Raw genomic sequence first — 17,956 nt, forward strand, 5'->3', positions numbered from 1 at the left:
AGGGGAAGCGAGAGAGGAAAAGGTAGAGCGAAAGAGAGAGATAGAAAGTGATTGAAAATGCTTGAAAGTGAGAAAGAGTGGAGTAAAATTACATTGAGAAAGGGTGAGAGAGAAAAGGCGAAAAGTGTGTAGAAATAAGGAACAGAAAAAAGATGCAAACATGAGTGGTGGAAAGAGAGAGACAAAGACTGGCAAATCTAAAAGTGGGAGTACGAAAAAAAGTAAAGAAAAATGTGAGAAAGAATACAAATATGTGGTAAAATGAGAAAGAAAAAGTAGAAAGATTGAAAGAAAGAAGAGTAAAAGTACAAGAGAGGCAAGAAATTGAGAGACAAAGTGAAAGAGGTGATACAATGTGAAAAGGAGGGGCAAAAAGAAAGCGTGAGAGAGAAATGAAAGAAAAAAGTGAGAAAAAAGTGACAGAAATAGGGAGAGAGAGAGATCAAATGAGAGATAGGTTCAAAAAACGAGCGGTAAAAAAAGTAATGACAAAAAGCATAAAGTAGACAGATACAAAGAGAGGAGTAGCTAAAAGTGAGTGAGAGAAAAGAGAAGGAGAGTGAACAAGAAAGCAAGAATAAACTAAATAGAAAAAGACATAAAAATGACTTATAAAATGGTTTAGATAAACAAAATAATAAATAAAAGAATTTGATATAATAGACAGATGTGGTGAATAAAGAAAAGGGGCAAATGGATTAATCAAAGGTAAAAAAAAAAATAAAGAAAAAGAACAAAGAATTAAAGATAGAAATGCCAGGAGATGCAGCTTGATTTAGTGTGTCAGTGTGTCATTGCTATCATAACGGCAGGAAAAGTAACGCCTTGTGCAGCTTAAAATGCGCAAAATGCATGTAGTAATGCTCTTAATAAATCATGGGTGTGTTTTGAGTGACGAATATGTGTTTAGAATATGAAATAAACCAATCAGCGTCTCATTTGCCATTCCCTTTAAGAGACAAGTGTGCTCTGACTTTGGTGAATTGCTATTTTAACAGCACAGCGCTTTATTGTTTTTCAGCAGAGAAAACTGTCCTGCTTGTTCACAATGTGATATTAATATTGTGTATTCTGTATACTATTGATGTAGAAGTTGGGTTTGTGCACTGCTGCATATTTTCCATTGCCAAGATAGCAATATGGAATAAATGTAGCTACCTGAAAACACTTCTTTTAGAGACTACCCCACACATCGGAGTGCATATATCCAAAAGAACTGTTGCTATTTAAATAACGCAGGCTGTAAGGCTGTATAATAGGGGTGTAAGATAGCAATGAGCATTGTATAAGACAAAGAAGGGAGAATCTGAATGTGCCAATGTGTAGGAGAGTGTCCGTCTCTAGGCATACGACACAACGCTGTGAGCGAGCCGAAGCCAACATATCACCCCACCTCTGACTGTCATCCAGAGCGACATCCGAGCTCAGCTGGATCTCATTAGGCCGAGGACGCGGCTCTGATACGTCGCTCTGACTCCCACAGTATGGGTCGCCTTCAAGGTAACTGCCATATCATGCTCCCTCCGGGCGGCAGCATCCGCTCCGGGGGCTAGCTGCCCCTTAAACTGCCCCTCAGGAACTGCTGAATCAGCGCCACCGCCGCTCCAGGACCTGCCCTGAGTCTGATTGCAACAGATTGCGTGATAAAAGTAGCTACATACTGACGCCGCTGAGCTCCGGCTACCACGGGCCTTCAGCTTAGATCCAAACTAGAGCTTAGATCAGGCCCAAAACATCCAGCCCGACCCGACCCGGCCCGAGCCCGACCCGATACTTATCATTAATACTTATCTTTATTTATATAAGATATTTAGTAGACAATTAAGAGATAGGCCTGAAAAGCAGATGTTCCACAAATAATTACATCACATCAACCCAGGAAGTAAGACAGCAATCAGTTTCTAGTTTCTGAACTAAAAACTAATTGTTGGCCTAATGACTTTTAGGGACTTGATAACTTAATAGGCATCTGACTTCTTTGTTCTTTTGTTTAATCAAGAGTGATGTTTTCTATGTATGCGTCAAATCACATTTGTTACTAAATCCATTTTTGCATGTTTGCATGTGTATTTTCAGAGCTAAGGAACAAATGGTTAGAATTTGTCTATGGAACACCACCTGCAAAGTACAACGTAGATAGGATGTAATTTGTAGATGTAATTTTAAAACAGTTCTGTTTACACTAGTCAAAGGTAAAACTCCATCCCAGGGTTTTGGGTTTTCCAACTGCCTAGGCGTTTTTTCTGCGGCTCAGCCAACAAAACCCCGGATGGGTTTTTACTTTCTGGACCTGGACTACTCACCTCTGTGTGTAACTATATGTTTACATAGGATCTCCAGTGGATTTGGTGTGCCTGAACTGCACTTAGCAGGGCATTACACATGTTATATGGTAACATATGACATTGGAAAGTTATCATGCTGACTTTATTTTAAAGCGTTTCAAACTGCTGTCCATCTCCTTGCCTCGCAGTGCTGTTAGCCAATAAGATGCAATATATTTGCATGCATGAATATTCATGACCAAGAGCCGAAATCCTAACGTTTCTCCCAGTCCACTCCTTCACCGGACTAAAGCAGCGTTATACCGGATCACCACAAATACCAGCTCACATGACATTCATTCATACTAGAGACCACAGCTACACTACATTTTAAAATGAATAAAAAAACGATAAAATGAATATCTCAGGTAGATTTCTGGTAAAATTCAGGCCAAGCCCTTTCACCACCATCAGTCACTCATATTTCACTCAGGAGGACTCAGGAGTCCATCGACTTAAACTCAGCAAAGTCACGCAACCATAACCCAAAGAACAATTGAATTCATTATGCCCTACACTCAAGGGCTAATTACTCTTACAGTAGCCTCCTGAGCTCAGAGTCAAATAGATTTCTTTTAATCGTGAGTCAGCAAAATATTCCCCCTCCTTCCTCTACAAGTTCCATTCAAACAAGACCAGATTTGTTTAGCAGGAAAAAGGTCAAATAAGGTAATCCAGCCCAGGCCCAGGGTTTGGCTGGGAAGCCTTCATTTCCATAACTCCACTCCCCATAACCGTACATGCAGACGCTGTCTGTCTGTCTGTCCGCAGGTTTCAGCATTTAAATAGCACTAGCACATTTACAGACACAGCAAATGTAAATTACCCACGTCCATGTCGTAATCCACAAACCAAAGACCTGTTACAGATACAGTTACAGAAACAGTGGAAAAGTGAGAAGGGGACGGCCATGTTTTCTTACTTTGTTTTAACCCTTGTTTGGTGTTCGGGTCTGTGGTATCCGTTTTCATTTTTCATCAAATGATACAAAAAAAATATTTTTTCTAACTCAAACTCATTGGCATTGGCTCATTTTTTGTGAAAAACATATACCCCCCCCCCACACACACACACACACATTTATATTACATACAGTATGTTTGGCCAAGGGCTAATAAACATTGCTTCATTTGTAAATTTGAAACTAAACAAATTTTCTACTCATATCTTGAGTTTAATTCATTTTCTTTTACATTTTATTAAAAAACTAATAAAAAAAAGAGTAGCACTTTTTAAAAGAAATGTAACATAAGAAAGGTAAAGAGCAAATATTAACCATGTAAGCTGTTTATATTGCTTGCAATTTAGGTGAAGCAAGCATGTGTAAAGCATTTTAATGTAAAATTGCTTAATTTTGCTGAATTAAATACAAGTAACAAAGTAAACGAGTAACAAAAATATGAACACCACACAAGGGTTAAAGCATCTGGTCCAGCATTGGACCACTGATATAGATTACAGCCACAGTACAGAATAAGTAGTATTATATAATGTGCTCAGTTAGTTACTGCAATCAATCCAAAGGTCAGAGAAAAGGTCTTCTAGTCCCCCAGACCTGAGTACTGAATCATTTATTCAGCACAAGTGATAAAACTCAATAAAACACTGGGTATGAGGAACAAACAAACCTAAAGAGCAGTAACTATTAGTCCTTAGTCCTTTTAATTATATTGATAATGTAGCTTAAAGGGTAATATTAATGCACACTGATCTGAATTTATTTCTTAACTAGAGAAAGAGGGGAATTGTGGCTGATTTTAACACTTTAATGCTCTTTTTAAGGTCTGTTGTTTACATTTTTCAGCTGTTTTTCTGAAAATAAAGTCTGGTTTCTTCATATATTGTGTAATTTTTGGGACAAACTAAACCCAATAGTATTTAAAGCCTAAGTATTTTATATTTTATGTACTCATAACAGTGCAGTAACAAATCTATATTAAAGCCAATATTAAAGTCATTTAAAAAACTATAAATAATAATCGTTAAAATATCGTCATATACCATGAAACTGTCATAATCTAGAAAAATACTGTGATACACATTTTTTGTCATACCACCCAGCACTACTTTAGATATAGGGTAACCAACACCAACAACCTTCAACTTCAACTCCCTCAACATAAAACGTGATTCTCCTACTATACAGTAATTCATTATCACCTAATCAACATTTGCACATTGTTTATTTGTCACATCATTATTTGCATAGACCTTTTAATATATTTCTGAACAGCTCTGGAAAAAATAAGAGAGCACTTAAAAATTATGAGTTTCTTTGATTTTACCAAATTGAAAACCTCTGGAATATAATCAAGAGGAAGATGGATGATCACAAGCCATCAAACCAAACTGAACTGCTTGAATGTTGCACCAGGAGTGAGTAGCAGAAGTTATCCAAAAGCAGTGTGTAAGACTGGTGGAGGAGAACATGATGCCAAGATGCATGAAAAAACTGTGATTAAAAACCAGAAGGGTTATTCCACCAAATATTGATTTCTGAACTCTTAAAACTTTAGGAATATGAACTTTTTCTTTGCATTATTTGAGGTCTGAAAGCTCTGCATCTTTTTTCTCATTTTCTGCAAATAAATGCTCTAAATGATAATATTTTTAGTTGGAATTTGGGAGAAATGTTGTCCGTAGTTTATAGAATAAAACAACAATGTTCATTTTACTCAAACATAAACCTATAAATAGCAAAATCAGAAAAACTGATTCAGAAACTGAAGTTTTTTTGCTAAAGTAGGTAACATTCCATCATCCATGGTTCTCAGACTGGTCCACAGAGCCATCCCAAACAGTCCACAAGTGTGGACGGTCTGGAGAGCCACAAGGACCACTTTCAGAAGCAGTGGTGTAGTGCTTTCAGAAGGGCTTTTGGTGAGCAGACACACTTTAGAAGCTTTTTTCTGCTACTGGTATCATTAGCCGGCTTTAGCGGACATGCATGACTTGCTAATGCTATTTTGAATGAGTGCCTGGCTAACTGTTTTGGAGCACATGAGAGCTAGTGGGCTAGTCTCGTAGCAATTGCACCTCTTCCAGAATAGCATCAAAGAGATGCACATTCCAGCAGACGCTACAGCCATCACATGTTCGGTCTTACTCCTCGCCGAGCCTCGCGGCCAGAGCTGTAGAGCTGAAACAGAACCGCCGCTTCCAGCTTTTACCACAGTGTTTAACAATACAGATCTCTTCAATCATGTTACAATGCAACCAAGAGCATTAGACATGTTTAGCCAATAGAAATGTTGCATTTACTGTGATAGAGTTAGAAGATGACCCTCTGACTAAGCAATAAAACTACTTTATGAATATTTAAGTGCTCTCTTAATATATATATATATATATATATATATATATATATATATATATATATATATATATATATATATATATATATATCACAAATATGGGCAGAATATTAGTTCAGGCAGTCACATGACAGGAATCACATTTTGAGTAAAAATATTTATTTTTTATTTCCCCAAGGCTATGCCAATCATGCATAGCAAATAATTAATCTAGTAATTTCACAATTTCTTATCAATTTATTTTTCCTAACTATTATTATCTTTTTCGTCATTTTATATGTAATAAATTCTTTACTTTTAATGTGTTTTAATTTGTTTATGGTCATTTTTTAAGATCTTCCTATTATATATATATATATATATATATATATATATATATATATATATATATATATATATATATATATATATTCTTATTATTTCTGATTTCTTATTAAATGTTTTCAAACCTTTTTAAACATTGTCAATGAGGGTCACTCCCTCAATGTATTGCTGAGTAAAAATAAAGCTTGATTGATTTATTGATTGACAGTCACAAATCACCTAATACTAAAAAATGTGCTACTAATAAAGTCTGTTTTAAGCTAAAATGTTCCGTTTTCAGTCGCTGATAACCAGGTAATCACAATGCACTCTATCCATTATTAAGGAGAGATATGGTGTAGGGCAAATATATGTGTCAACTAGGGGTGGGCAATACGGCTGGATTATCACGATATTTCATCATATTTTCGCGATAAAAATACTCTTGGCGATATGACAAAACAATGAGTAAAAAAAAATTGGTCCAAAATCATTATAAAATTTTATTATTGCCTATGATATGATATGGCACACCCCTAACTGATTTATTTAAAAAATGCAAGAATTTTATCAGATTTGTAACAGAAGTCAATGATGATCCAGAATGTCACGATACTAATAATAATGCACTCCAAATATCTCCACATAACCAGGATTAAAGTAAAATAAATTATACTGGACAGATATAATCTAGTGTCTAGTAGATATATAATTGTATAATTTTATCATTGTATCTTTTTTTGTTGTTAAAAACAGTAAAAAGTAGTAGTATAATGTGATAATTAGGGGTGGGTGATATCACACCATATTTCAGGATATAATATTATTCATAATATTCAAAAAATTGGCGATATTATTGCGAATGATAGGATATGGCACACCAGTAAGTGAGATATTAAAAAATGCAAGAATTTTATTAATTTTAGCAGAATGCACTCCATATATCTCCATATATCCAGGATTAAAGTAAAATAAAAAAATAAATATTAAATAAATGATACTGTCTCTAGTAGATTTATTATGGGAAATGAGAAAAGTGTGAATTTTTCTAATTATTTTGATAAAAACAGCCACAAAAGAAGTACCTTAGTGTGATAATTAGGGGTGGGTGATATGGCACCATATTTCAGGGTATAATATCATTTATAATATTCAAAAAAAATCAAGGTGATATTATTGCATATAATACGATATGGCACATCCCAAGTGCCACTTCCATGTACAGTAATTCACACACACACACATAATAATAATAATAATAATAATAATAATAATAATAATAATAATAATAATAATAATAAAAGTGCCGACTAATAATTAAAGGAGTGTTTTTTTTTTTGTACTCGCCTCATTCCTAACCCAAACTCATGAGTATCCACTGAGCTGAATCCAGTATATTAGAGTGTAAACCATCCCACGGCCCTCCAGGGCCCGGAGCTGGCCACTTTATAGCATTGTCTAGGACTTCCTGCTGGGTGCGAGCTCATAAAAAATTATGCAACCAGGAAACTCGCTATCTGTGGGCCATAAATTTACGACTGCAGTAATCAGCAGATATTGTATCGGGTCGGTCGTCTGCCCAGAATAGTGCGGGCCGGGCCGCTAACCCACGTACTGTACCTTATCTCTTGATTCAGTGTAAACAAAGTGCTGCTCTGCTCCGAGATTACATAACCGCTTCACATAATATCCCAGCCGTGCCCCAGATGCAGGCGACTTTATGGACGGCTCGCTTGCTTTTATTTTCCTGGATTTTTAGTGCAGCATTTTGTAACCGTTGACCACTGCGGGGCTGAGTAAACAGCTGGGACAAAGTAAAAAAAAAAAGAGTGTGTGTCCTCTATTTAAGCCTGGATAAGATGAATTTACTTAAAAAATTGGAGGAACTTAGTTGCCTTTAAAAAGTTAAGTAATGGATAATGAAAACTCAAGTTAGCATAACTTAGAACATCAAATTATTACAACTAAAGGGGAAGCTGATTTTTTTTTTTTTTCTTATACTGTAAGACCGGATAAGTTGAGTTTACTTAAGTTTTTAAGCATTTAACTTTTTTAATTTTGTTTTAATAAAAGACCAGATAAGTCGAGTTCATTTAACTTTTTTAAGGCAGGTGCTTTGCTCAATTTTTTAAGTAATGGGTAATGAAAACTTGAGTTAGCACAAATTAAATCATCAAGTTATTACAACTAAAGGGGAAGTTGACTTTAGTTTAACTTTTTTATTTTTGTTATACTGTAAGACCAGATAAGTTGAGTTTATTTAACTTTTTTAAGGCAGCCGGTTTGCTCAATTTTTTAAGTTATAAAGAGAATAAAAACTTGAGTTAGCATAAATTAAAACATCAAGTTATTAAAACTAAAGGGGAAGTTGATTTATTTGTAAGGTAGCCCAGGAGGAATCACTACACACTGATGGTGAGTGTTAGTCAGAAACTGTTGGACACACCCAGTATGCAAATAGATTGTGACAGAAGCCAATGGAAAAGAAGCTGCCAATGACTAAAGACTAAACTTAGTTAGTTATTATATATATATATATAAGTTGGTTCAACTCAAAGATCTCAGTTTGAATAGTACAGTATATGTGCCCACACACACTCACACACACACACACACACACACTTTCCCACTCTCGTCCAACTACTGTTTGTTTTTATTTGGGCACTCCGCCCTTACTGTTTATCACAGTGGCTGTGTAAAAAAAAAAAAAAGAAAAGAAAAAAAAACAATGTGTCAGCTAGCGTTAATTATTTATGGTACAGCTGTATAACACAACAGCAGGAATCCATAAACCCATAAAAAACACATTTATACAAAGACAAAGCGTTTCTACGTTACTTCCTTTTTACAGAACTATATACAGTAAATGATGCAACTGTAGTCATGCAATTTGCAATTTGTGACCCAATTTCTGTACCAAAGCCTGAAAATCAAATATGAAAAGCATCATTTCGATGTCAAAATCTGCTCTTATTTAAGGACTTAAACTAACTACGAAACTAAAAATCAAAAATTTAATCTGCTTCCTTAGCCAAAGCCAAAGCATGCATGCTTGCAAATCATTTTAATGCCTATTGCCTACGTATCTCTCACAGCAACAACCTTTCATTTTTTTTTATTCATCAGTTATTTAATCAATCTGCAAATATTTGAGCAAAAAAAAAGTCATAAAATGCCATAGCTGCAATCACAAAAAGCTTATGAAATGCCTGGAGTGCCAGAATAAATGTGACATACCGTTTTTTAAAGTAGGCTCTTTTTTCCAATTAACAGCACGGTGAAATAATACAGAATGTACTATAACCCGAAAGCCGTGAAGTATTAGCAACTTCTTTTGGCGAACAAAAGCGTTAGAAAATTACCTGAAGTGCACGATTATTTGCAGGCAGCTTGTGAATGTAATGTAATGCTGTAATGCTCTGTATGCCCTCACTTTTTTTCACTTTTCAGTTTCACTTTTCTTTTTTTTGCAAGAAAGGAATATAAGAGAAAATAACTAAAAAAAGAAAAAAGACAAAAAGAAAAGAAGAGAAAAAAGCACCCAGCACTTCCTGCCGCCGCCCCTTACCTTGCCATGTTGTCTGAAAAGCCGCCAGGGCCCGTGTAGCCGTCTGCTCGTGCGGACAGGGGGCACTGCGACAGGCCTGGGCGTGTTTTCCACGTCTCCATTAGCGCCGTAACCGGAGAGATTAGATTCAACAAGGGGTTCGTCTGGTCCCGCACGTCGTGCCGTGAAAACGACATTGTTCCTTGCGCTCCAATCTGGTAATGAAATGAATGTCCACCTGAATTAACGCCGACAATAGCCGAAGCGGGCACGTTATTATTCTCTTGGTAATAGCTGCCATCATTGGTCTCCTGTTTAATCCCCTTGGGCAGGTCATTGTTAGGAAACATGCCAGGCTCGTAGTTGCCATTAAGAGAAGAAGCGGGAGGTCCCAGGATCCCCGAGAGGCTGTATTCATCAAAATTATCCCGCAAGGACAAGTATGTGGTCTCTGATCCCGGGAAGAGCCCCATGGAGTGCTGCGTTTCGCCATAGTGCGCACTTCCGCAAGTCATGTCCTGATTGGGTTCAGTTTTAATCTGAGCCACAAACGGCGAATGGGACAAGTTAGCCTTACTGCTGCCCAAACACATGCTCTTGTAATCAGTGTCCGGCTCGTTCTTGATGTACTTGACCATCCCCATTGAGTCCAGACCTACGTTAAAGATCTCCCCATCAATGCTCTCCACTTTGGGGAACTCAAACCCTTTAAAGTCTGGCTCTCGAACCTCCGGGCTGTGGATGTCGTTTTGCACCAAACCCAGACCGCTGGGAGGGCTTGAGACGGAGAAGCTCCTAGAAGGGTTCCTGGGACTGGACATGGTCATGGAACCCACGGTGGGCGGACTAGAAATGGATGGCCTTACTTTGCCCCCGCTTCCCGTAGGGCTGGACACGGACGATCTTATGTTGGTGCTGCAGGATGGTGGCGTCCTCACGCTTCCCATGCTCTGCGGGCTCGAGATGGGCGACTTCATCACGTTTAAGGGACTCGCCAGTGGTGGAGACCCAACTGTGCTGGACTGCACCGGGCTGCAGGTGCTGGAGCTCGGACGGTGGCCTGGAGCTAGGCTTGAACCAACTGGCCCCAAGCTTGATGGGCTGCCGATAGAAGGGCAGCTGGCGCCAAAGTAGGTGGGACTGGTGGTGGAAGTCACCATGTTGTTTCCAGTAGGGCTGGAGATGGTGCTGGAGTTTTCGATAGGGCTGGACAGAGCCGAGACCAGGGCAGAAGGTGTTGACGCTGTGCCTACAACACACTCCCCAAGGTTTCCGTTGGGAAGTTGAGGCATGGTTGGGAATGGTGTTGGTGGAGCTTTCATATTGGGGCTCCCAACAGTTCCGGACTGTTTGTCCTCAATCCCTCGGCCACACATGGGGTACAGTTTGCCAGGGCTGCCCTGGCACCCGGCGGGTGGACCCTGCTGGCCGTAAGCAAACTCTGCTTCCCGGGCAGCATTCATGTAGATGCCCATGGACTCAGCCACAGTTTTGGAGAGCTCTTTAGAGTCGCCTTCTGGCTTGCGATGGTGGAGGGAGTTGTTGTTGTTGTTAAATGAAGGAAAGCTGAGAGGCTGGTTCGGACCGATCCGAAGTATCGGTGCCTCTGACTTCTTTGTTGCAACACTGTCCTTGCACGTGGGCACTGGTGCTGGGGGGTTGGACGCACTGCTTACGTTCACAATGTCCATCAAGACATCACTGTTCATCAAGCCACCCTCCTCCTCTGCTGGGCAGCAGTACTCCATAGATCCTGGCACCTGGCTCCATCTGTTCTCGGTGTCGGTGCCTTCGTAGAAACTTTGGTATCTTTTGGTCTCCATGCCTGGATCATTTGATAAACCTGGTTGGTGACAGAAATGAGAAGAAGGCGTGATTACTTTTGAGTGAGAACAATTTTCGATGTAGATTTATCACAAACAAAGCTGATTTATATAATATATATTACAGTGTGACCTAAGGTCAAAAGTTTAGAAAACCTACAGTACTGTGTTATCTATTGGTAAAAATCTTATTAAAATGATAATGACATCATTTTTAGAATTATTTCTGGGACAATATATTGTGCAAAGAAAAATGGTTGTCATGAGAGGTCTAGACTTTTTTAATATATAAAAGATAATCACTAGGCCATTTGGAAAAGGTCAGTTTCCACCTGCTTGGTGACCCATTTGACAGAAATCACAGCTGTGTCCTATATTTGTACCTAAAAGACCTTTGACCTGAGCTACCAAAGGTTTTCCATATCATTGTAAAACAAAAACAGAAGTTGTTGTAGAATTTGTCTTTTTTAACAGATGTTAAACATTGCATGTTCATCTACGCTTTTTTATTTTAGTTTTTTTCAATTGCAATAAGTTAAATAAAACCAGTCACATGGTCATTATATCACTACAACTTAACTACAGCATATTTCTATAGTAACATGGTACATAGTTCTGTTAAATCACAACACATTGCATAATAAAATGCATAGTATTCAAAGTACACTAAGGAATTGCAATTGCAGCTTGCAACCAAGATACACACTTTTAAACACAAACTTAGTTTTGACAGCCGGAGCAGAACTTTGAGCAGTGTGCATGTGCACAGGCTGGTGTGCAACTCTTGTTGACTGTTTCAGAGCAGCAGGAGCTGGAGGAAAAGAGCACAAGCCGTTCTGGACTTTTAGAGGAGGGGCTGGATCAGCGCTCGTCTTGCTCTGAGTGAAATGTATCTTTAAAAAGACAGTCCGTAAGTTTTGGTGGATTTTGAGAGATCTCTGGTAAAAATGTGTGTAACAGGAGCAGGCTTGCGAAAAACAAATACTTTTAAAACGTGCATTGTGGTGCAGTCTTTTTTCAGAGCAGATAAATCTGGTGAATTTAGTGAGGATTCTGTTGCACTCTCTTTTACTTTGCCAGCTTTATTTTGTTATAGTTTCTGTGTTTCTTTAGTATATTGATGCATAAATTAGAAATAAGCAAGACTTTTTTAAGAATACAAAGACTTTGCTGTTATGATATTTCTATGTTCGCAGTAGCTCTTGTGTCAGTGCCATTAGCAAGGTTAGCAAGGTGGCTTAAGTAACCAGCAAAAGCTGTTGAATAGACATGCAAACTATCAGACCACTGTTTTAAAACAAATGTATTAATTTTCTGTTATGTTACGGGTCAAATTGACCCGTTTCAAATAAACTTCTTCTGTTTGCCTAATTAACTGTAATCAACATATTATATGAAATTAATGAAAATGGTTAATCTCACATATTTGCAACCACCCCCTGCAAAAACAAAAACTAAAACTAAATTGCAATGTCATGTTTCAATGTTATGTAAAACTAAAAAAAGTACAATCTTACAGACTGCTGTTTTAAAGCGAGAATACAGGACAAATGTGCATGGGCTACAGTAGGCTATGACTTTAAAACCTTTTGGCCTTCAAAACCTTTAAAATACTTAATATACCGTTTTTAAAATAATTATTATATTTATAAGACTTCAGACTACACAGAAATCATAATAATCAATTTAAAAAAATGCCAAATGTAATGTAATGTAATTTAAGATGACAGAATGGACATGTTTGAATAGCTTGATGTCATATGCATGCACGCATGCTTGCATATAACTTAATGCATTAATTCATTGCATTGCAATTTATTTAAAATGCAATGGATTTTAACAGGCTTGTTACAAGCTACAGCAATGTGCACGGGACAGCAGGCTACGACTTTTAAAAAAAAACATGACGTAGCCTACTAGTTGGTGGTGCACATATTTTTTTTCCTCGTGCACTGTACACAAGCAGACCCACTGTCGCCCAGAAGTTTATGCACTACTGTTTATGAGGGCTCGTGGATGGACACGCCACTGCTCATCTCTCATCTCTTTTCCAAAACAACATAACAACAACAATGGGCTTAATGTCGTGATGCCGTGCACATGCAAAACTTTCCCCAGCACAGCACAGCCTCGCGCGCGCTGCCCAAAGTCAAGCATCCCCCCCCTTTCTCGTCCCCACCCCAACCCCTCCAACAGCCCACTTTTTCTGCTTGCATGGTGATGATGACAGTGACGCAGTTGCTTATATCGCGATCTGGCTTCGACACAAGCTCGCGACACTCATGCCATCGCGCCGCGAGCGACGAGTACAATGCGTTATGCATTACCGTAGGTGTCCTTAGCGTGCATGCACGCGCTGACTAGCGGTTTTCACTGTCAAACAGGCACGGGACGGAAAAACGCAGCGGGAGCAGCTCGCGCAGTGCACTGACACTGACCAACCTTCAAGGCTCGTGCACTCACTCATGCAACTCGGAGTTGCTCGGACACAGTTTAGAGCAGGGCTGACTATGCACGAGCAAAGCAGTGGGATGTTGCTTGCATGAATGCATGCATGTATGTGTGCGTGCGTGCATGCGCTCAGGATTTGTTGGAGCACACTTCAACAAAGTAATAAATAATAACACTATAACAGCACTGTTGGGAGCAGCGCGATTTGTGGCGCGAGCGCTACAAACAGCTCCAGCGCTACTAGACTGTCGCGCGGCACATCGCGTTTGCTCACCCCTAACCGATATGATACAACTATTGATTGTTTTGATAGTTGACTAGTCTAACGGTTATTTTTTCTGATTAATCGATTAGTCAGCGATTATTTCTGCCATGTCCTCTAATCTCTGCCTTCTGTTGGTACAGCTCCTGATCCTATAGCTTTTTCTATCTTTGCACCAAAATGTTAAAAACAGCACAATATGGGATTTAAATGCCCTTTAAATGCCCAGTAGGCACTTTTTTTGCCCTGTCTTTAGTACATTACATTACAGTTTCAAATTAACGACTAGTCAACATTGAATTTGGAGTCAATCCACAATTATTTTTTTATGATTTTTAGATTATATCAACTAAGCATTGTAGTTGTACAGGATTATTTTTTCGACTTTCTCCATCTTCGCTTCAAGGATGTTCTGATACTAAGTGAAAAAAAATGCAGTGCAATGTAATCTGTTGTGTCTTCAAATTTTTTATAATCAACAATTATAAAAGTTATAGATAATATTTTGTAAATGGGACATAGTAGTAATTCTCTCTCTCTCTCTCTCTCTCTCTCTCTATCTATATATATATATATATATATATATATATATATATATATATATATATTAAATCAGAAACATGTTAAAATTCTTACAAACACAAATAGAGGTATGATAAACAATGATTAAAATATCCCATAAAACTGACCTATGGTAGGGATGCACAATATTATTATATTTCAGAATGCCATGATATTAATACTGCAGCTTGTGTATCATATATTGGGTTTATATAAAATACAGCATTTCTTTAGATTAGAATTATGTTTTTTTTGTTTGTTTGTTTTGCTAAGATCAATAAAACATGTACACTATCACACTATAGCACTATAGGGTCCTAAGAGTTTAGCTGTCACTTGAACAGGAGCCTCACCAATGAAATACAGGGACTAATCGAGTAATCGAGGCTCATAATAAAAATAATCGACAGACATTTAAGTAGTCAGCTACTAAAACAGTGCTTAGTTGCAGTTCTTCTTCTTGCAGTGCTGTTTTTATCACTACTTTACTACTTTGAAGTAAAGTGAAATGAAAAGTGCTCCAACAAATCGTATTGTTTATCCAGTAGACTTTGCAACAATTTGCATGACAACAGAAGCGGTAGCGGCGCGAGCGGAGTTTACCTTGATTAAGTCATCCAGGTGTTGTGTCAGGTGTGTCCCCGCCGTCCCCCGCGTTGCTCCGTTCGATTATTCGATTAATCCAAATGAGGGAAAGTAGTTTTCCTCTCCTTTTTCTTCTGTTTGTACTCCTCTCTCTCTCTCTCTCTCTGCTCGTCCACTACTTTGAGCTCGGTGCTGCGCACATCACGCGCTGAGAGGAGGAGGAAGAAGAAGAATAGAAAAAAAAGAAAAAACACCAAAAACCCCAGAAAAACAGAGAAAATCCCGTCCGCGAGTTTCCTCGTGCGCGCGGCTTCAGAAAAAACAACAAACGCACTTGCGTCCTCTTTACCTGTGCGCGCGCATAGGTGTCTGTCTCGCTCGCTCTCTCTCGCTCTGCGCGCGCAGAGTATCCGTGCGTGCGCGTGTGTGTGTATGTGTGTATATACACAGCGCGTGTCTCCGTGTGTGTGTGTGTGTGTGTGTGTATGTATGTTGGGAGTCTGGCGACTGCAGGCTGCTCTACAAAATAATACACCCCCCCCCCGCGCGCTACGTCATAGGCCCCGCCCACTGCACCGAGCTCTATAGAGGGGGAGGGGGGGGTATGAGGTAGATTGCGCGTGCACGAGCCGGAGCGGGGTTACGAGGTAACTCACCGACAGGTGAAGCAAAACAAAACAAGCGGAGTAAAGTTAGTTTGATATTCGATATTCAGCGGAGATTCGCCTTTCGGCCGTTCTCTTGCTCACAGGCAATGTCCTAAACTCTCCCAAATTACATTTTCCAAACCACAGAAGAACAGAGAACAAACTACAAACGTCAGATTTTCTGAAAACACCCAACCTTTCTGTTTCTCCGAGAATATTAACTGAAAATGGCAGGAATCGCTGCAGCGGGCGCTGAAGCTGTTAAGGGACCGTCTGCAAAGTACGGACCCTGATTAAAAACGTAAACATTCACAGCGCCGTTTAATGCATTTCTACTGTAACACGCCCATATGAAATATAGATAAAAAAAATCATACGTAGTCTTTAGAGACACACCTGAAAAATAACTACAACTTTTATTTTTGAAAAATATGTCTCGGTTGATTTTATATTATTTTTTTAATAATAAAAATTGCTACTGTACTGTACTAATATGAAATATAGAAATAAAATCACTTGTAGTCTTTAGAGACACACCTGATAAACATACTACAACTTTTAGTTTTGAAAAATATGACTCGGTTGATTTTATATTAATTTTTTAATAATAAAAATTGCTACTGTACTGTACTAATATGAAATATAGAATATTTCAGTAAATATTCTCGGAGAAACAGAAAGGTTGGGTGTTTTCAGAAAATCTGACATTTGTAGTTTGTTCTCTGTTCTTCTGTGGTTTGGAAAATGTAATTTGGGAGAGTTTAGGACATTGCCTGTGAGCAAGAGAACGGCCGAAAGGCGAATCTCCGCTGAATATCGAATATCAAACTAACTTTACTCCGCTAACAAAACACAGTGATAGCAGCGATTGATGACCGGAGATTCGATTCAGCTGATTCAACCGACTCACTGATTTAGTTCATGAAAAAAGCTTAGAAAAAAAAAACATATGGAGTTATTAAGTAAACCAAAATGTAATAGACATTTATATACAGCTCTGGAAAAAAGAGAGACCACTTAAAAATGATAAGTTTCTTTGATTTTACCAAATTGAAAACATTTGGAATATAATCAAGAGGAAGACTGATGATCACAAGCCATCAAACCAAACTGAACTGCTTGAATTTTTTTACCAGGAGTAAAGGCATAAAGTTATCCAAAAGCAGTGTAAAAGACTGGTGGAGGAGAACATGAGGCCAAGATGCATGAAAACTGTGATTAAAACCCAGGTTATTCTTTAACTCTTGAAAATGTATGAATGTGAGTTTGTTTATTTATTTGCATTATTTAAGGTCTAAAAGCTATGGATTTCTCATTTTCTGCAAATAAATGCTCTAAATGACAATATTTATATTTATAAATAGCAAAATCAGAGAAACTGATTCAGAAACTCCACAGCAATGAGCTGTGGAGAAGTGGAACTTTGTGTGGGGGAATATACAGCTCTGGGGAAAAAAATAACATTTGAAAATTATGAGAATTTTTGATTTTACCAAATTGAAAACCTCTGGAATATAATGTTCATTTTACTTAAACATATACCTATAAATAGTAAAATCAGAGAAACTGATTCAGAAACTGTGGAGACACCTCTTCTCATTTAACATGTTTTATTTCTTTTTATGAGTTTTTGCATTGTATATTTAATATTAAAAACTATATTAAAGCTCTACAGGAACACATGCAGAATTATTCTGTAAACAAAAAATGTTAAACAAACCAGAATATGTTCTATTTCACTTTAGATTCTTCTAAGTAGCACATTTATCTTTGAGGACAGATCTGCACACTCTTGGTTTTAATTTTAATCTCAGTGTCTTCATGAGGGAAAGTCACCTGGAATAGTTTTCTCAGCGTCTTGAAGGAAGGAGTTCCTGGAGGTGCTGAACAATAGTTGCTGCTTTTCTTTCCTTCACGCTGTGAAGCTCCAGCTCATCCCAATTAAATAACCTCAAATCACCATCTCAGTTCATCAGGATTAAATCAGAAGATTAATGTGGAGGAATAACACTTTTTTACTGTTTACTACTTAAATCCATATGTGTCCCTTATTTTTTTAAATGTATTTAATATTAATCTACATTGTAAAAAATACATTAAATAAAGGAATAAAGAAAAACGACATTAAAGTCTATTTAA

At 38.0% G+C, this 17,956-nt stretch overlaps 1 protein-coding gene across 1 annotated transcript in view; it reads right to left on the reverse strand.

Annotated features, from left to right (window-relative positions):
* nr3c2 (nuclear receptor subfamily 3, group C, member 2) overlaps positions 1-15,688 on the reverse strand; it is a 194,108-nt gene extending 178,420 nt beyond the window's left edge. The window contains exons 1-2 of the mRNA XM_049481378.1: positions 15,189-15,688; positions 9,510-11,331 (exon numbers count right to left, since the gene is read on the reverse strand). Of these exons, the coding sequence (XP_049337335.1) occupies positions 9,510-11,311 (1,802 nt within the window). The 5' untranslated portion in view covers positions 11,312-11,331; positions 15,189-15,688. The remainder of the gene's footprint in view (positions 1-9,509; positions 11,332-15,188) is intronic.
* Positions 15,689-17,956: the final 2,268 nt, after the last annotated feature.

Source organism: Astyanax mexicanus, chromosome 7 (assembly GCF_023375975.1).
Source record: "Astyanax mexicanus isolate ESR-SI-001 chromosome 7, AstMex3_surface, whole genome shotgun sequence".
Classification (NCBI taxonomy): Eukaryota; Metazoa; Chordata; class Actinopteri; order Characiformes; family Acestrorhamphidae; genus Astyanax; species Astyanax mexicanus.